This window comes from Mus pahari, chromosome 3 (genome assembly GCF_900095145.1).
Source record: "Mus pahari chromosome 3, PAHARI_EIJ_v1.1, whole genome shotgun sequence".
Lineage (NCBI taxonomy): Eukaryota > Metazoa > Chordata > Mammalia > Rodentia > Muridae > Mus > Mus pahari.
Window position 1 is genome coordinate 135,486,003 of NC_034592.1, and position 20,848 is coordinate 135,506,850.

The following is a 20,848-nucleotide window of genomic DNA, read 5'->3' on the forward strand; positions in this document are numbered from 1 at the left end:
AGGAAGGAAGGAAGGAAGGAAGGAAGGAAGGAAGGAAGGAAGGAAGGAAGGAAGGAAGACTTTTAATCCCAGCAGTGGAGAGGCAGAGGCAAGCAGATTCCTGGGGCATGCTGTCAGACAGCCTAATCTAATCCGAGGATGTTCTGCCAGTGAGAGATCTTGTCTCAAAAAAACAAAACAAGTGGATGAATCTGGAGGAAGAATGGCCTAACAAAGACCACATGGTTGGCAGGAGCATAAAAGTGAAAGTTACTGAGGCAGAGGTGAACGCTCACACCAGGTGCTGTGGTTGAGGTAGTCATAGGGTAATAGTGGTGGCAGCCACAGCAGGTGGCTGGTCCCACACAGCCACTGAAAGCACTACAGCAGGAAATGACAGGAGCGGTGGACATGGCTGTACTCACAGCTGCGTAGCAGGTGTAATTGTTAGTATCTTCTCCAGACTCCCACTCTGTCCCACTATTGTCTCTCTCTGTGACAGGGCACAAGGAGCATTTTGTGTCCCTGGCAATCTTCACTTGGACCTAGGAAGCAGGAGGATGCTGCTTGTCATCAGGGTTCAAAGAATCTCGGTGGTTCTGGAAAGCCATCGAGTCCAGGGTCTTTTAACTCCAAACCTGGTGCTGTGGCTGCTCTGCAGCCCCTGATCCTTTCTTCATTTGCGAGTGGCGAGGGGAGCCCACCATTCTTAGTGCTTCCCAAAGTGGAGTGCACCCCTTCAATCACTGGTCCCTTAAGAAGTTCTTCCTGGGGTTTGGAGAGATGGCTCAGAGGTTAAGAGCACTGACTGTTCTTTCAGAGAACTCGCATGGCAACTCACTTCTGTCTGATTCAACATGCTCACATAGACATATGCACAGGCAAAACACAAAGACACATAAAATACTAAGTAAGTAAGCAAGAAAGCTCTCCCTGGGTCAGTGAGAGGGGTCAGGAGTAAAGGCGCTTGCATTGCAAGCTTAACTGCCTGAGTTAAGACCCCAGAACTCACATAAAGGTAGAAGGAGAGAAACGAGTCCACCGGTCCCTTCCGACAAGCGCATGCGCACTATGACAGCAGCAGCAGCAGCCACACTTACACATCATGCACTCACAGAACACACATGATATTTTTTTAAGTTCTTCCTCATGTTAAAAGGAGGTCAGTTATGCATAGCCCCCCTTTCTTCATCCCAAGCCTGCCCCCAAACACATCCAGTCCCTTCACACAGTGACAGCTCACAGACAGAAGGCAAAATCAAACTCGGGTCCAGCCCTTCTGAGCCTTCTTTTTCAGGACAGGAGGCCTAGACTTCTGTCCCACAAGTCCTCAGTCTCTTAATCGTGAGGCTCAGAGCAGGACTGTGCCTGGGAAAGGGAGGAGAATGTCATGATCACCTCTCTCTTTGCACGTGGCCTCCATTAGCACAGCCTGTGGCTATACAAACTTCTCACACTGCTGGTATCCTGATCTGGGTAGTGTTGCCCTAAGAAGCCATTCCTGGATCTTCTCCTGATGTGTATGGCCTGACTCTGAGGACAGCTGAAGGGGTGCAAGTTGTCAAGTTATTCCCTCCTGTGCGGTGCTCGGCCAGAGGTGGCAGTAAGTTAAGAAAGTATGTCTGTTTGAGAAACCCAGGATGACACAGGCATCTTACAGGACATCTTACAGAACCTTTGAGAGTCTTTCAAAACAAAACAAAAAACAAGCATCTCTCAGTGCTTCCTCAAATGTCTCACAGCATGTGTGACATGAGGCACCCTCTTATTGACGATGAGAAGTCGTGACTTATGGAGCCCTGCAAGTGCCACATCCCCTAAAAGCAACAATCAATGTCAGTTTGCTGTGGACACATAAAAACCCTTTTCTGTGGATTTACCACCACACTACCATATATGTATGCACAGGAAATACATACACGTGCTTTATATAGACATGATGAGTTGCGTGTGCTTGCTTTGGAAGACAGGCTCTCCCTGTCTATCTAGTCCAGGATGCTTGGCACACACGGGAATCCTGCTCGGTTCCCAGTGCTGGCATTACATATGTGCACCGCCATGTCCAGCTTCAGTAATGGGATGGTCAGCAGAAGTCGCCGTTTTCACCCAGGAATTTGTGTGATGTCATCTAAATGATACTTGGAGACCTGTGGTCCTGATGGCAGTGCCCCTTTGGTCAGACTGCTCCATGCACATGATGGAGTCTGTCCGTGAGAAACCTGGTAGACCCAAGGTACCATCAGGCATCTCTAAACAACACAGATCTGGACCGGTTCCCTCTCTGGGTGGGAGGATCAACCCAGCCCTTCCCAGTATTTCAAGGCCAGGGTCCCGATCACACGTTAAGATAGCCCCATCCATATTCAGACTCTGTTCTTTATCATGCCATTTGACCCTGCCTATGTCTGTAATTCTCTCCTACCAAGACCCAGGTGGGTTGAAAAGGGTGACCTTTTCAACACAGGCGCCTCACAATTTCAGACCCATGTCCTTTTCCTGTTTCTTCCTGCAGGGGCCAAACAACAGCAACAGCATGTCCCCAGGGTCTGTGGAGGGTGAGTATCTGGAAGCAGGGGTCTCGGCATCGGATACATCCACAAGCTTAGGTTCTGAGTTGTAACTGATGGGGAAAAGTCAAAGTCATCTGTACTTGGTTCTTGTGAAGCTGTGATTAATACACTCTGACTAAAAGCAACTTGGGGGAGGAGAGGGTTTATTTCATCTTGCAATCTGTGGGTCACAGTCTGTCACTGAGGGAAATCGGAGTGTCAGAACGGGAACCCAGCAGGAAGCTAGAGGCAGGAACTGAAGCAGAGAAAAGGTGCTTACTGGTTTGCTCAACATACTTTCTTATACAACCCAAAAGCAACTCTTCAGGGGCAGCACGGTCCCTAGTGGGCCAGCCAACCATCAATCCCTCCACAACAACCATCAATCTAGAAGGGAAAAAAAAATCCCTGCAGACTTCCCCACCAGTCAATCTGATTGACCTACTCTATCTTTGATGTTCCCTCTTCCCAGGTGACTCTACTTTGTGTCGAGGTGACAAAAACTAACCAGCATCCTTGAATAGCCTCTGAATTACCTGAGCTCCTTGCCCGGGCTCTTGTCTTTCTAGAATGCTGTCCAGTGGTGTGAACAGATCCCTGAAGGCTCTAACCAGCACAGGCCCCAGCACAGGGGGCTGCTCTGGTACAAAGGAGTCGGGAACTGGGGGCAGGGATGGCACGGGGACCCATCTTGGCATCTCCCTTCCTGACAGGTTCTGAGGATACCATTGTGGTCGCACTGTACGACTATGAGGCTATTCACCGTGAAGACCTCAGCTTCCAGAAGGGAGACCAGATGGTGGTGCTGGAGGAGTGAGTTCTAGCCTGGTCTCCCTTGAGACACACCCACCTGCAGGGCTTAGCTACACTTCTGTTTTGCATCCTTAAAGAGCCTAACAGCCAAATTCTGGGAGTAAATGATGAGAATCTGACTGAACACCATATAGGACCTACCTCTTAGTAACCAAACCAGAGATGAAAACTATGACCTCTCTGACAGGCTCTCCACAAAGCCTTCCGAAGTGATGGAGGCCTAAGTGTCTGGGCTCCAGGCTGCCCTGTGGGCCTGGCCCCTTCAGAAATCCCAGGGTCTCTGAGCTCCCCACCTGTGACAGTCACAGCCTCTTCAGCATCAGGACCTCTTACAAGAGTTCCGAATGTACTGAGATCTGGGAATGATACCTCGTCATGTGTAGCCAAACTCTTGAGCCCGAAGCCTTCTCCTTTGGGCCGAAACTGAACCAGCGTGAGTGCTTCTAGGACACAGGTCCTGGATTGGGTCAGGTAGTCCAGCCAAGGACACAAGTCCAGGAAAAAAAATGGATCCAAAGACCCAGTCTGTGGTTTCAGCCCAGACTCCTGTGGAGACTCCTCAGCACAGGCTAGGTACCCCACCCCCACCCTCCTTGCTTCCTGAGGGTGGGAAGGAGAGCTTCTAGGCCCAAGTGGGGGGCCACAGCAGACTGAAGAAGGTTTCTGCACCGGCTGATCCTCTCTCCCTCTGTTTCCTTAGGGCTGGAGAGTGGTGGAAAGCACGGTCCCTGGCTACCCGGAAGGAAGGCTACATCCCAAGCAACTATGTGGCTCGAGTTAACTCTTTGGAAACTGAGGAGTAAGTGTTCCAGTTCTGCCTTCCAGAAGGTGGCCGGAGCAAAACTGGCCTGCCACCTTAGCATCTCTGCACACACTCTCTCCCCTGTGTGGCACCCTCTGCCTGGGGCTCTTGGTTTGGCTGGGTCATTCCCATGCTTCAGGTCTCAGACCTGTCCAAAATGGTCCCTCTGTGACTCTCTCAGAGAGGCCTTTTCACTTCCTTCTGAACATATCCCACCGGCAAAAAGGGACGTTGCTTTTTTTATTATTGTCTGCACACACACTGTCTGCCTCCCTCTCAAGTGTTGAGCCCTCACACCTGGCTCTGGGGTTAGATTGCCTAGGTTCTAATCCTGACTCTTCCACTTCCAAGCTGTGTACCCCGAGACAAGCCCCTTATCTTCTCTGTTCTCTGCTATGAGCACTATAAAATAAGAAGAATAAAGGTGATGATCACGTACAGCCAGGTGCATTATAAGCTCTTGATGAGTTGGGGCGGAAGCTCAATGGTTAAGAACACGGGCTGCCCTTCCGAACCACTCAAGTTCAGTTCCCAACCCGAACATGGAAGTTCACAACTGCCTGTAACTCCAGCTCTAGGGGATCTCACACCCTTCTGGCTTCCCTGGGTACCAGATCACACATGCCCACACACACACACACACACACACACACACACACACACACNCACACACACACACACACACGAGAGAGAGAGAGAGAGAGAGAGAGAGAGAGAGAGAGAGAGAGAGAGAGAAAATTAATAATTTTTTAATTGACAAATGAGCTAAGCTTAGTGGCACAGTTCTTTAATCCCAACACTCGGAAGGCAGAGGCAGATGGATCTCTGAGTTCAGGGCTAGCCTGGTCTACATAGTGAGATCCAGAACAGCAGAGCTATATAATAAAGTGCTGTATCAAAAGGGGGGGGGGGAATTATGAATGTTAGCTATCTTTCTCCCTTATTGATAACTTAGGCAGCAGAGACCCATAGAACAAAAGTCACCTGGCAGGCTTGCGTCAAGCATGCTGATATCTGTTCGGGACTCTCTCCCCATTGTGGTACACGAGCTGCTCCTTATTCTCGTGAGGATGAAAAGAACTTCAGGCACTACGACATGAACTTTTCCATAAGTACCTAAAATAGCAAAGAAGAAAAATAATAGCTGTTTCCCACTGACCCACCCCCCCAAAAGTAAGAAAACCGATGCTTCCTGAGGTCAGGTGCTTGGGCTCCGAGGTCTGAGTGGGCTGTGCTCTGTATGGCCTGGGGCAGCACGTGAGCAGGGCAGGCTGGTCCATCCTGAGTCTCACTGTCCCTCATTCATTCCCGACAGGTGGTTCTTCAAGGGGATCAGCCGGAAGGATGCAGAGCGCCACCTCCTGGCTCCAGGCAACATGCTGGGCTCCTTCATGATCCGGGACAGTGAGACCACCAAAGGTGATGCCAGCCCTCCCTCCTCCTGTGCCCAGGCAAGGCGCCTCTCTGACCCTAGGGAAGTTCTCTGAGGAGGGTTGAACAGCTCAGTCAAGTGGCCATACTGCCAAGTTTTTTCCTGTCATTTGCTGCTCTGAGCAAGAAGAGGGTTAAGGGCCTGTACTAGGTAGCTTCTAGTTTTAGAAGATGCAGGCTTAGATGATCAGAAGTGGCTTGAGCCACAAAAGCAAACAAACATCATGCTGAAACTTGGTCCCCACTAGATCCTGGTCTGTTTTAAATAGCCACACTACTTTGTCCTGTCCACAAGTCCCATTCCTCCCAGGAGAGGAAACAGTGCTATGTGAGATAGAACTTGACCCAAAACAGGGCCTGGCCCTGTGCCTCTGGGACTCACCTAAAATTCTCTCTCGATGGGGAAGGGGTAGTGAGATGGCTCAGCTGGAGATGCCCAAGGTCATGGCAAGCTGAGTTCCATCCCCAGAACCTACACAATAAAAGGGAAGGACCTACAGCTGAAGATGTCCTCTGACCTCTACAAGCATGACAGTGACATGCATGTCCCCTACCCCATAAGATGTAAGGGAGGAAGCTCTTTTGTGGGCATGTGGATGGGAAGATGTGACTGGTGTCAAGAGTTTTGTCCCAAAATCTCCGTGTTGGCAAGGAGTCATCTGGAATGGGTGACCAGAGTTTAAAAATAAAATAAAAACACCGAAAAGGCAGGGGGATCTCTAAGTCCAGGGCCAGCCTGGTCTATGGAGCGAGTACTAGAACATCCAGGACTACACAAAGGCAGGGGGATCTCTAAGTCCAGGGCCAGCCTGATCTATGGAGCAAGTACCAGAACATCCAGGACTACACAAAGGCAGGAGGATCTCTAAGTCCAGGGCCAACCTGGTCTATGGAGCGAGAACCAGAACATCCAGGACTACACGAAGAAACCCTATCATCTAAAGAAAAAAAAAAATCACCTTGAACCACATAGGCTGGTTCCGACTGGCACTCCCCTGGGTAAGTTTCCCTGGGACAGCAGTGCCACATGCTGTGTGCATGAGTTCAGATTCCATGTGCACAGTGAGCCTTTGGCTCTTTGAACTCAGACCACTTGATTGGAACAGGCCAGGCCAGCTGTATAAAGTGTGACCTAGTTGGTACTATGAGGCACATAGTTTGGGGGGCATCAAGGCATCTGAGAGTCTGGGACCAGCCATTTGGTCTCTGTCTGAGGTCTGCGAGCATTTAGGCTGCAGGGAGGCCAGCTTGTCTCCTGCTGTACCTAGAGTAGTTTAGTGATTGGCCTGTCTAGTTCTACTGAGAAGCAAAGAAACCAACAGCCCGTGGCAGACCTGTGGACAGGAGAATGGACTGGGCTTGCTTCCACAGCCCCCTGGAAGTGAGGGCTTGCTGGGGACCTGCCTGACTTAGAACATGGTCCCAAGTGCTTGGCTGCTTTCCAGATCCTGCACACGCTGTCTAGCACCAGGTACACCAGGCTCCCCGTGACTGGGATAGGCTAAGAAGGGGCCCTGGAGTCAACTGGACAGGCTTGGAACCCAAATGTACTACTTGCCAGCTGTGTGACTCCAAGTGAGTATGTCACCTGTAAAGTGAGGCCGATAAGTCTATAAAGCATCTGCCTCATGGGACTATTCACTGTGATGAATGATACGATCCAAGTAATTTTAATTGATGAAAACGCACACTGTTCCCCGTCATTCACTGTTCGTTTGGCCAGCATGCTTAGAACAGCTTGGCTTGCTGTCAGCTGTCATTCAACAATCTAAACTTCCCTCAATGACATTGTGCTATTATAAGAAGGAGGAAAAATGAAAGCCAGGGGAGCTAGGTTACATAGCTCACACGTGGTGGACTGCGGTCACAGATTGGAAGGCTTGTGTGTCTCTGGTCTGCGTGACAATCCAAGTCATAGCTTACTGCAAGCTGGACAGTTTAGAGCCACACATCTGTATGATCTCTCAGTTTTGGAAACCAAGAGTCTGGGCTAGCTGGGCTCTGGTCAAGGTGTCTGTGGGGCTGGCTCATTTTGGAGGCTTGTGAGGCAGGGGGCAGGGCTCCATTTCATTTTCTGTCCTTGTGGCCTTTGAAAGGCCACACGTGCTGCTTGGCTCATGGCTGTTCCTCTCCAACACCTAGTTCCACCAGCACGTTCACGAACTGCCTCCCTCTGTTAAAGACCCCTCTGAGTTCGGTGGGACCCCCTGGACACTGTCATGTAAAGTCACATATTCCCAGCTGCAGGTGTTCACATAAGAGCATCCTGGGTACCACGCAGCTGACTACAGTGTTTTCACACTTTAGTAATCAGACCAGATTTTTTTTGTTCTTTCTTTTTATTTGTATCTCTCTCTCTCTCTCTCTCTCTCTCTCTCTCTCTCTCTCTCTCTCCCTCCCTCCCTCCCTTCTTCCTTCACTCCCTCCCTCAAATTAGTATAGTATCCTGGCTTTTTCTTCACTAAATAGATACAGACAGATAAATGGTATAGAAGATAGATAGATAGATAGATGGATGGATGAATAGATGATGGATCAGAAATAATGAATCAATAATGACAGTCAGCTTACTTTTCCAAGTCACAAGTATTACTTCTGTTGATCATGGGGCAAACTGATGAGGGAAAGGCATAATGACTCTTATTTTACTGGCGAGGAAACTAAGGCATAAAAAGGTCCAGTGGTCATTTAGCCAAGGGCTCACAGCTGAGAACTGCAGAGCTGGGATGGGCACCCAGGCAGCCCAATGCCTCAGCCCACTCTTAATGACGTTAGCCTCTGCTCAGGTGGCGCATGCCCAGTCGCTGCCAGCAGAGACCTATGGGGGGGGGGCATCATAAGGATGTCAAGGTACTGACATCAGGTAGCAGGCTTCCAAGGTGCCATTCTGAGGTGCTTCTCTTGGACCAATGCAGGGAGCTACTCGTTGTCTGTTCGAGACTTTGACCCCCAGCACGGAGACACAGTGAAGCACTATAAGATCCGGACGCTGGACAGTGGGGGCTTCTACATCTCTCCAAGGAGCACCTTCAGCAGCCTGCAGGAACTCGTGCTCCACTACAAAAGTGAGTCTTGCTCAAGGCCATGCCTCCACATTTGACTGAAGAGCCCAAACTGCTCGTCACTGCAGTGTGGCCCGGCTGTGATGCAGTCACTAGCCACAGCTTCTATTCCTCAGCACCTTGGTTTGCTTTGCAATGGTCGTTTGGTTCTGGAGAAGGAACCAGGGTCTACTGCTTGCTAGGCAAGTGCTGTATCATACCATGAGCCTCCACTGGGAGGGGCCTGTTTCTTAGAACCCAGGTGGCATGCAGTTCTGCACTCAGATTTCCTGGCTTTGCCAGGCAGTCACACTGGGCACCCCTGAAGTTTAGGCCGGTTGGACATGAGGGTGGAGGTATACAGGCGTCGTTTCATCATGCTCTGAGATTTGGGGAATGTCCCACCTGCTGACTGGGCACTCTCTTTCAGAGGGGAAGGATGGGCTCTGCCAGAAGCTGTCAGTGCCCTGTGTGTCCCCCAAACCCCAGAAGCCATGGGAGAAAGATGCTTGGGAGATACCTCGAGAATCCCTCCAGATGGAGAAGAAACTCGGAGCTGGGCAATTTGGAGAAGTGTGGATGGGTAAGGAGGGGGGGGGGCAGAGTCCACAAAGCCCGCACTGGGAGGGCCCTGGGGGTACGGGGCTATCACCCAGCAGGGGGGAATTTAAATAATAACCACAGGAGGCCACTCCTCAGATAGCAAACCAAATTGTCTACTAGGAAATCACTAATTTGCCTTTGTGGCCAGGCCTGAAGGTCAAAGAACTGCCTGAGTCCTGGATGGGGTGGTTTCTCTGTCGTGTGGAGTTGGGAGCGGGTTACCTTGTGGGGCCAACATACTCGGTGCCTCTTGTGATGGTGAAAATTCATAGTGAGGGGAAAGGGCTTGGGTTTTCAGGTGAGTCCAATGCTGGCAACTAAAGACTAAACTGTTCAGACCATGAGCCACAATGTCATTCCAGTGACATTCCAGACATGATGGCACACCAGAAAGGCCTGGCACACCCCTGTGGTCCTTGGCCCAGTACCTTGAGAACAGCAATTTATGTTTCATGGGGAGGTAGATAGTCACAATACCTGGCCCACCGTGTTAACACTCCTCTGTGTGGCAGATGGAAAGGCGGCAGCTTGTAGAGATGCAAACATTCAGCCAGATAAAGTTTTCAAAGCCTGTGGCTCAACTACATTTACCAAAAGCCCGCCTGCTACATGCCAGGTGCTAAGTAAATGAAGCCATAAGGAAGTGCAAGGAGGAAAGACAGATTTGAGGAGCAAAGCTGGGGCAAACAAAACAAACAAACAAACAAAAAGAACCGTCCCGTGAGACCCCATGCTCTCACTACAAACACCACAGATGTGGATTTGAGCTTCCCGGCATCCAAGGCACACAGAGAAAGAAAAGCATGTATAAAAGCAGAGCCACCAAATGGAGCAGGGTGGGATGGGGCAAGAGAACAGCATGTGGCCAGTCCCTGCGGCTGAGGACTTGAGGAACAGGTGTATGCAGAATGGTTCCTGTGTAAAAGCCAGAGTGAGGCCAGAGAGATGGCTCACTGGGTAAAAGGGCTTGCTGCAAAAACCTGATGATCTGAGTTCAAACCCAGAAACCCACACTGAAAAGAAGGAACTGCTGGCAAAGATCATTCTATGACCTACAGGTATGCACACACACACACACACACACACACACACAGAGAGAGAGAGAGAGAGAGACAGAGAGACATACAGAGACACACACAGACAGACAGAGATGGAGTAATTTATTTTATTTTATTTTTTAAAGAAAGCAAGAGTGAATTTATTGAGCCAGGCCTAGTGATATATGCCTACCATCCCGGCTACTATATTGAGACAGGAGGACTCAAGTTCAAGGCCAACCTGAAGAACTTAGTAAAACCCTGCTTCAAAATAAAACATGAAAAGGGCGCTGGGATATAGCTCAGTGGTAGAGCACTTTCCTAGTATGAGACCCTGGTTCAGTCTCTAGTTTGAGCATGTGTCGGAGGTGATCTTGGTGGATGACAGAAAAGTAGGCATGATCAGGCCAAGCAGAGTCTATGGGACATAGTGAATCTGGCATTTGTTTCAAGGCAGTGTTAAGCTTACACGCTATGCAGGCTCATGTCACAGTCTAACTGGTGGCTTAAGGGTTACTACCATCATTACTGTTATAGTACCAGGGATTAAACTCAGTATCCTGTATGCGCTAAGCAAGTTCTGTGCTACTGAGGTCCAGTCTCAGCCTTTGTCTTCTGAGTCATGGGCTGGCCTGGAGTCTCCAGTCCTCCTACTTCACTGTCTTGAGAGTGACAAGTGTCTAGAATGACAAGCATGTGTCCCAAGCCCAGACTGGAGGAGTTTACAGTCTTGCAAATAGCCCTTCAGTGAGAGCTTATCCCTTCCATTTAGCAGGTGAGGAAGACAGCCAAGAGAACTTAGTTAGGTGTTTCAGTTGTACTCAGCTAGGCAGGGAACCGATGTCCAGGCCACAGCTGTGCCCTCTCTGTGTCTTAAAGGCCTAAGATGGGCAGGGAGGGCTCCTCCAGGGCAGCTGGGTCCTAACTACCCTCCATGCTCCATGCTTCCCCAGCCACCTACAACAAGCACACCAAAGTGGCGGTGAAGACAATGAAGCCGGGGAGCATGTCTGTGGAGGCCTTCCTGGCCGAGGCCAACCTGATGAAGACACTGCAGCATGACAAGCTGGTGAAGCTACACGCCGTGGTCTCTCAGGAGCCCATCTTTATTGTCACGGAGTTCATGGCCAAAGGTACAACACCTCAGTCTTGTAGCTGTCCTGCCTCAGTGTCTCAAGTGCTGGGATTACAGATGTGTGTCTCCACACCTGGCTTCTCAGAGTGAGTAAGTGAGTTAGTTAGTTAGTTTTAGAACAGTTGGTTTATAGTCATTTTCAGTCCCTGGTCATTTCTGGATAAACATCTCATACAACAACATCCAATGTGACTTGAAAACTCAAAGCTTTTTCTACTTTTCAAGTCTACAAATCTACAACCAGCCAGCTTTCTAAAGCCATGCCCTGGACACCCAGGTTCATGGGGCTGCATCAGCCAAAGAGTTAGTAAGCAACTAAAAAGTCCTTTCAGAAAAATTCAAGCTCTAGCACTCAGACACTAGGAGCAGTAAGTAGATGTGTCTTTAACTAGCACTGCGGCTGGGCAGGGATGAACGCTGGGAGTCGAGACTAGTCTACTAGCTGGAGTAGAAAAATAGCTGGAGTCCGGGGATCAGAGACCATTCTGAACAACATAACAAGGCACTATCTCAAGAAGAAAGTCATACCCGGCTTGCCTTTAATCACAGCACTTGGGAGGCAGAGGCAAGCAGATCTCTGTGAGTTCAAGGCCGGCCAGGCTGGTCTACAAATTGACTTTCAGGACAGCCAGGACAACACAGAGAAGCCTTGTCTCAAAAAACAAACAAGAGAAAGAAGAAGGAGAAGAAGAAGGAGGAGGAAAAAGAAGGAGGAGGAGGAGGAGGAGGAGGAGGAGGAGGAGGAGAGGAGGAGGAGGAAGAGGAAGAAAGTTGGCTGGAGATGTAGCTCAGTGCTTGCCTAGCGTGTGTGAGGCTCTGGGTTCAGTCCCTGTACTGCAAAGAGGAAAAATCTCCATTGCTATGAAAAACTGTTACTTATTTCTCACTAAGGAGTAGTAGTCCATGTTCCTTCTCACTCCTCTCTGCAGGAAGCCTGCTGGACTTTCTCAAGAGTGAAGAAGGCAGCAAGCAGCCACTACCAAAACTCATTGATTTCTCAGCCCAGGTGAGCTGTGCCAGCGACAATCAGGAGAGGTGACAGGAAAGGTGACGTCATTTGCATGCTCTGTGTCTTTTGTGTGAATACTCATGCTCCCCACATACACAAGGCCTAGTCATAGTACTCCAAGTACTCAAAGACTTCTGTATGCTAAAGTCACCTATAGAAAGTAGTGTATTTGCAAATAGCCTAGGCACATTCCTTTGTATGCTACTTAAAGCATCTCTAGGTGGCTTATGGAATCTAACATACATGCTATGTAAATAGTTATCATTTTGTATTGTATAAGAGATAATGACCGCTTAAAGTCTATAGACACTGAATATAGATGCGATTGTTTTTAGAATATTCTTGATGTGCAGTTGGTTGACTGCAGATGCAGAACCCTCAGATACAGACTGTTCTTCATATGAACTAACTTATAAAGTGCTGACATCAAAACTATGGAATTTTTCATAAAAGATTAATTATTTTATTATATGGGTCTTTTGCCCATATATGAGTCTGTGCTACATGAATGTCTGGTACCCTCAGATGCCAGAAGAGGGTGCCAGATTCTCTAGAGCTATAGTTATAGACGCTTGTGAGCCACAGTGTGGATGCTAGGACTGAATCCAGGACCTCTGGAAGAGCAGCCAGTGCTCTTAACCACTGAGCCATCTCTCCAGATCCTGGGATAATTTTGTTGGTTGGTTTTTGGTGTGAGGAATGGAACCTGGGGCCTTGTACCTGCCATAGAAGGATTCTACATTTGAGCTACATCACCATCCATGTAAGGCATCCATTCTTATGTAACAGATAAAGGCTTAGTAGCCTGAAATGATAACACTGAATATTTCCTATGATTCTCTGGACTGACTATAGCACCACTCTATGCACTAAGGTGGCGTGAGGAGCATGTCCAAGGTGACGTTCATCCTTACAACTTCTCCCCGTGTAGCCCCTCAGCCCTCAGTATTTCTTCACAGCCCAGTATCAGAGCTCCAAGAGGGACCTGTTCAAGATGCAGGCAGTGGGTAAGCCTCTGTTTGCACTGACTTGTCAATACCCTATTGGCCAAAGTCAGTCACAGCAGCCAAACCCAGAGTCCTGGCAGGCAAATGTAGGAAGGTAATTGTCATCCCATCTTACAGACCTGAAACAGAGGTATGAAGAATTTAAGTACAAACGGAGCACAATGGTGAATGACTGTAATCATAACACTCAGGAGGCAGAGGGAAGATCAGGAGGGCCAGGCTAGACTTGAGCTGCACAGTGTGTCATTAAAAGAAAGAAAGAAAGAAAGAAAGAAAGAAAGAAAGAAAGAAAGAAAGAAAGAAAGAAAGAAAGAAAAGAAAAGAAAAGAAAAGAAAAGAAAANGAAAGAAAGAAAGAAAGAAAGAAAAGAAAAGAAAAGAAAAGAAAAGAAAAGAAAAGAAAAGAAAAGAAAAGAAAAGAAAAGAAAAGAAAAGAAAAGAAGAAAGAAAAGTGAAGTTCAGGTGAGGAAACTGAAGCCCAGGGAGGCTCTACAGCCTAAACTGCAGGGCTTAAGGGGAGGGGTGGCTCCCACAATAATGAAATGGCAAACACCACTGGCTTTATGCAGTTCACTTGCAGATGAGACCACAGGCTTTAAACGATGATGGGCTCTCTTAAAGGCCCACCACCTCCCCCCAGGGCCCTGGCTCAGAGTCTGAAGAGCAAGAATTCAGCAAAGAGAAGGGGGCTATGTAAGCCTCGGGGACACACCTTAAAACCCCCATTTAAAATAAATAAGCAAAACAAAAATGGTTCAGTCGTCCAGAGGTTTCCTGGGTGCACACACCCTGGGTTCTATTGCCAACGCTGTACAAAGCCAGCTAACATTCTTTCTCACCTGCCCCACAGCCACATTCCATGAACAGCCAGTTTCTACCAACTCCTGCTCTCCGCTCTCTGGGGGAAAACCTGGAGGACAGTGGTGCTGTGGGAATGAATGCACAGCCTGGTCCAGGAGCCATCAGAGAAGGTTTCACTGAGAAAGAGGTCTCTAGTTCCAGGAGCCTGGGGGTTAGAAATTCCACACATGCAGAGGGTAAGGAAGAAGTTCTAGACAAAAAGAAACAGCCTGTTCGAAAGGTCAAAAAGGCAAAGAAATGGCTGAGCCTGGTCAGCCTGAGCCAGACGGTGGCAAGGATGAAAGGGATGTGGCATACAGCCCAGTGGGAACTGAGAGAGTTTGTAGCTGAACCTAGGGTTGAGCCTGGCAGAGACCCAGGTCAGACCTCATTTGAGTATGCAAATACCAGGGGCTCAGATCCCCAGCAGGCCTAACCAGAGGTTCTACTTTCAGAGCCCTGAATGCCAGAGGCAGGGTTAGGAAATCAAGGCAGGGTACTTGCATCCAAGTGGGCCCAGGTCTTCTGAGAAACAACAGTCTGGCCTGTTACTAAAGTATAAGCATGTGACCAGCAGGAGCTTTGCTGGTGAGCAAGAGTCAAAAGCTACAGCAAGAGCAACTCCTATGCCGGGCGTGGTGGCGCACGCCTTTAATCCCGGCAGAGGATTAAAGGGAGGCAGAGGCAGACGGATTTCTGAGTTCGAGGACAGCCTGGTCTACAAAGTGAGTTCCAGGACAGCCAGGGCTATACAGAGAAACCCTGTCTCAAAAAAAAAAAAAAAAAAAAAAAAAAAAAAAGAAGAAGAAGAAGAAGAAGAGCCACTCCTGCAGCTGGGGAATATGGCTTAGTCAGCAGTGTGCTTGCCCAGCGCATGTGAAGTCCCAGGTTTGATCCTCAGTACCACATAAATATTCAGTGTTATCATTTCAGGCTACTAAGTCTTTATCTGTTACATAAGAATGGATGCCTTACATGGATGGTGGTGTAGAATCCTTCTATAGCAGGTAAAAGGCCCCAGGTTCCATTCCTCACACCAAAACCCAACCAACAAAATTATCCCAGCATCTGGAGAGATGGCTCAGTGGTTAAGAGCACTGGCTGCTCTTCCAGAGGTCCTGGATTCAGTCCTAGCATCCACACTGTGGCTCACAAGCGTCTATAACTATAGCTCTAGAGAATCTGGCACCCTCTTCTGACAGTGAGGGCACCAGACATTCACGTAGCACAGACTCATATATGGGCAAAGACCCATATAATAAAATAATCTTTTATGAAAAATTCCATAGTTTTGATGTCAGCACTGTATGAGTTGGTTCATATGAAGAACAGTCTGTATCTGAGGGTTCTGCATCTGCAGTCAACCAACTGCACAACAAAAATATTCTAAATCAAATGCAGCTTTCAAGTTTGATATCTGTTTTTAGCCCCAACTTTATTGGTGAAATAAAATTTCATACAATAGATTTTAAAATATATCTTAATAGAGCTATTCCTGGGCTGGAGAGATAGTTTAGTGGTTGAGAGCAGCTGTCTGTAACTCCAGCTCCTGGGGATCCAACACCATCACACAGAAACGCAGGCAGGCAAAACACCAATGCACATAAAATAAAAGCAAATAACTAGGTAGTGCTGGTGCACACCTTTGATCCCAACACTCAGAAGGCAGAAGCAAGCAGATCTGTGGGGTCAAGGTCTACAAAATGAATTCCAAGACAGCTATGGCTACATAGAGAAACCCTGTCTTGAAAAACTAAAAATAAATTATATTTAAAGAGAGAGGGGAAGAAGGTCTTCCTCTTGAAGGAAAGCTATTCCTATTAAAGTTGGCAGAGAGCAGTATTATATTATTAGAGACACATACACACGTATTCACACACACACTCACACACACATACACACTCACACACAGACATGCAAGCACCATGCTGGGATCTGCTTACCAGTTTTGTGATTCCCTGATGCTCCTTGGAAGCAGATCCAAGTTCTAGTACCTGGGGACCTTGCCTGGTGGTTTTGAAACCACATCAGCTTATTACCATCAAGTCCCAGGGGTTGAGTGATATGCAGGGTGTTTTTGTTAGTCCCAGCTCTGCCAATGAGGCTCTGAGCAAGACACTTGGCTGCTCTGATGACATTACTAGCCACCTCTCAAGTGAATGCTATATGGCAGACACTGTCCTTGCCTGTGGTACAAGCTCAGGGGTTAGCCTTCCCATGAGACATGGGAGACAGGCTGGAAGTCACAAGCTTGGGGATCAAGTTGAGCTGGTCCAACTCTGGAGCCACTTAGCCATGATGCTCCACTGCCTCCCATGTGGAGTTAGCATACCTTCCCCCAATGAGCTCACATAACCACCAGCGCGATATAGGTGTGTCAGGCACAGGGGTTGGTAAGAGTCACATGCTATGGAGCTATGAGCTGGTTATTTACTACTCTGGACCCTAACCCCCCCCCAAGCCCTTTGTTTGTTTGTTTGTTTGTTTTAAAAATAAAAACAAAAGCCTGCCGTGTTTATCAGTTTGTATTAATAAGCTGCAGTATCTTCCTAGTAATTTCACAAACTGTTCTTCCGAGGAAGCCCTGTAAATTTCCCATGCTCTCCAGACCTCCAGACCCTGTCTCACTCCACTACGACATCTATTCCAGACAAAAATCAGTCTTGAGAGTTCATTCAGAAAGCCTGCCTTATTTCCACTGCCTTTGATGCCCCCTCTTGTCCATTCTTTGCAATTGCACTACCTGGTTCCCTCCGGTTACTGGGCAGCTCTGTTTTAGGCTGTCTGATCAGACTCTGACACTCCGGGCTCCCCAGATAACCTCATCTGATAATTCCTGGGTGCAGGCCTCCAGAGTTCTGCAGTTCTGGATTGTCTGGAGCCAGTCTGGTTTGAAGCTGACATTCAGGACACGTATCTCTGTAAAGTGGGTCACAGTGAGTCTGCCTTCACAGAGCTCCAAGGTAGTTCTGCAAACTGTACATGAGGCTTTCTGGGCAACGGAGTTTCATCTTCCACCTCTTTTGTCCTAACAGTCATGTGTCTTTCTTCCAGAAGCTTTAAGAATAAGAATTCTTCACACTGCCTTGGAGCCACAGTGGTCCTTAAATTTTGCATGCAGCTACACTGAAGGGCTTTGTGAAGTCTGCTATTATCACTCTTCATGCTCAGAGTAAAATTCCTTTCCTACCTTCAAGGATGCTCAGCCTTCCCAAGCTCAGCTTTCCCACCTCTGCTTAGCTACCTGACTCTATGTTACTCTAGGATCGCTGGTCCTCCTCCCTGCCTGCAATGTTCTTATTCAACACACTTATGATTGTGGTCATCCCATTCTCTGCTAAAATGTCACCTCCCCCAGGCAGTTTCCACGATCATCCAATGGAACCTTCTGCAGTTCCCTCTGGTACCTTGTCTTGCCTTTTCTCTGCTGTGGTCATGCCTGCAATGGCTGTGCCTACCTCCTGTTCAAAGGACTGGATAGGCACTCATAGACAATCTGAGGATTTTTGTTGGATTAGAAGGCAAATTTTCCAGGCTTGAGGATAAGGATGATGTAAGAGTGAGGAGAGAAGGGCTGGAGAGTTGGATCAGAGGTTAAGAGAATTGACTGCTCTTCCAGAGGTCCTAAGTTCAATTCCAGCAACCACATGGTGCCTCCAACCATCTGTAATGGGATCCAATGCCCTCTTCTGGTGTACCTGAAGATGGCAACAATGTACTCATAAATCTAAAATAAATAAATCTTTAAAAAAAAAAAAAAGAGTGAGGAAAGTATATTGAGGTGAGGTTGTCCCCAGGAGGGTGGATGTGGGATCAAGGCTCTTCCTGGTACACTCATGGACATGGGGCAGAGGGTCCTGGGGAAACATTCACATTGCTTGTTCCTTAAGGACATTTCAAAGGGCTCTGCAGAAGTTTGATGTTCTAAAAGAGCCCACAAGCAGAGCCAGGACTTGAGAATACCCTAAGATAGGCAGGCAGAGCAGTGCCAGTTGAGAGCCCAGGATCCTTCTGACAAAAAAAAAAAATGCAGGACTGATGCAGATGTCTTCCAGTTTTTTAGGGGCAGATTCTGGGTGCTTCTAATATGTGAGGATGACACTGTCTCTTCTGGGTACAGATTTCAGAGGGCATGGCCTTCATTGAGCAGAGGAACTACATCCACCGAGACCTGCGGGCTGCCAACATCTTGGTCTCTGCATCACTGGTGTGTAAGATTGCTGACTTTGGACTGGCACGGATCATCGAGGACAATGAGTACACAGCTCGGGAAGGTAGGGAATGCTGCCCTCCTGGAAAGGGCAGAGATCTGTCCTAGACTGACTCTTGCATCAAGTCAGGAGGCAGGCAGACAGATGCTGGCATTCATCTAGATCTTTCCTTTTTCATGTGGTCCACAACCCATGAAAGGCGCTACCCACATTCAGGATGGGTCCTCCCACCTCAATTAGCTCTATGTAGAAAAAGTCCTTCATAAACACACCCAGGGGGCGTCTCTTAGGCCATTCTAGATCCTGTCAGGTTGGCAAGGTTAATCCCACACCAGACTTGAAGAGGAACACTTCAGAGCAGGTCGATAGGAAGACTTCAGCAAGTACAAGTAGCGGTGAGAAGTGAGAGTAATGTTATGCCCAGGAAACAGAACCAGAACCATGTACATGTCCACAGATAGGGTGTGCGTATCATCTGTGTTGCACACATAATATAGCACCACACAGCAGTTAAGAACCCACACCAAAGGGTGTGGTGGCGCACGCCTTTAATCCCAGCACTTGGGAGGCAGAGGCAGGTGGATTTCTGAGTTCGAGGCCAGCCTGGTCTACANAGTGAGTTCCAGGACAGCCAGGGCTACACAGAGAAACCCTGTCTTGGAAAACAAAAACAAAACAAAAAACAAACAACAACAACAACAACAACAAAAAGAACCTACACCAGGATCTGGGAGTAGCATTCAGTGGTGGAGGCCTCACTAACACGGAAGACTATAGGCTTCACCCCATCTCACCACACACCAATGCCATGGGCAACTAAAGGGGAGGCATGACATCCAAATGAAAGAAGTGAATCTAAACAGAATAGATGCCAGAAGGTTCTACATCATGGAATCCAAAACCAGGCAAAAGTCATCTATGAAGGTCGTAGTGTTCTTCATGATAGCCCCAGACTGAAACTGTAACTGATGCCCATCAGCTGATGACCAGATGGAGAACATGTGGACATCCATACCACGGAATAGTGTCTGATAGAGTGGAGAGAACTGTCAGAAGCCTTGGGAGCATGCTAAGTAGAGGCCAGGCACCAATACCTGCTACCCTAGATATGAAATTCACAGAATGGTGCAGTGGTTGCCTAGGGCTGGGTGGTTGCCTAGGGCTGGTTGGTTGCCTAGGGCTGGGTGGGAGACTCAAGAAAGGGGTTCTGAGTGCCAGGGATGGGGCTGGATGACATTTGGTGAAATGTTGTGCAATTCACAATTCTTCAGCTGCTATGAAAGTCATCAGGAGCTGTGGTGGCTACACCTTTATTCCCAGCACTGCATTCAGAGCTAGCCTGGTCTACAGGGTGAGTTCCAGGACAGCCTGGACAGGGCTACACAGAGAAACCCTGTCTTTAAAAAAAAATCATTGAAGCATACACTTTAAATGTGTGGATTTTATGGCTTGTACATTATATATCATTAAAGGTGTAAAATTCACTTATACCAACAAAGCTGTGAAGGGAGGTGGGGGAGTGCTGGCTGAAGCATGGAGGTACTGTCCCAGAGTAGCTGGAAGGAGCCTCCTGAAGGGGCTACTTAGCTACAGACCATCAAAGGCAGACCTTAAGTATCTGTATAATTTAGCCGGGTCTAGAGGTGCAAGCTTATAATGCAGGCTACTCTGGAGACAGATCACAAGTTCAAGGCCTGCCACGGTAGTTACTACCCTGTCTCAAGATAAAAAGTAAAGGGGCTGTGGTTCTGTGGCAGAACACTTGCCTGGCATGTGTATGGTACTAGGCTCAGTCTCCAGCAACACACACACACACACACAACACACACACACCATTGGATATGCTGTGATTTGATGTTTAAACTAGGTACAAAAATAAAATGAAAAGCTGGATATATAATCTAAATCTGTAAAGAATAAGTGGGATATGGAGAGAACTCTAGATGTGGCTGAGGATGTGGCTTGGCGGCAGTGCACCTACCAGGCATGCTCAAGATCTGGGTTTGAGCCTTAGTACCACACAAAAGACAAGTGTGACATAAAGAAAATGGCTGACTTAGAGTTGGGCTGTGAATCGCAGCACACAGGAGGATGACGGCTACCATGGAGCCTGGGATATGGAGACCCTGTCTCTCGAAAGGAAAGGAGAGGCTGGAGAGATGGTTCTGTGGTCAAGAGCACTTACTGCTTTTGCCAAGGACCTGGGTCCTGGCACTCACATGTCGGCTCCCAATCATCTAACCCTAGTTCCATGGTTCCAATACCCTCCTTTGGATGCTGAGGGCACCAGACATGCATGTGGTACACATACATATATGCAGGGAAAACACGTAAAATAAGTCATTTCCAAAGACCAGGGTTTTTTTTGTTGTTGTTTTTTGTTTTTTTTTTT

General features: G+C 48.2%; 1 protein-coding gene across 1 annotated transcript in view; it reads left to right on the forward strand.

The window, feature by feature from the left end:
* Positions 1-20,848, forward strand: part of Hck (HCK proto-oncogene, Src family tyrosine kinase) — a 44,504-nt gene that overhangs the window by 18,401 nt on the left and 5,255 nt on the right. The window contains exons 3-11 of the mRNA XM_021191980.1: positions 2,492-2,534; positions 3,242-3,341; positions 4,042-4,140; positions 5,459-5,562; positions 8,490-8,639; positions 9,046-9,198; positions 11,209-11,388; positions 12,320-12,396; positions 18,366-18,519. Coding sequence (XP_021047639.1) covers positions 2,492-2,534; positions 3,242-3,341; positions 4,042-4,140; positions 5,459-5,562; positions 8,490-8,639; positions 9,046-9,198; positions 11,209-11,388; positions 12,320-12,396; positions 18,366-18,519 — 1,060 coding nt within the window. The remainder of the gene's footprint in view (positions 1-2,491; positions 2,535-3,241; positions 3,342-4,041; positions 4,141-5,458; positions 5,563-8,489; positions 8,640-9,045; positions 9,199-11,208; positions 11,389-12,319; positions 12,397-18,365; positions 18,520-20,848) is intronic.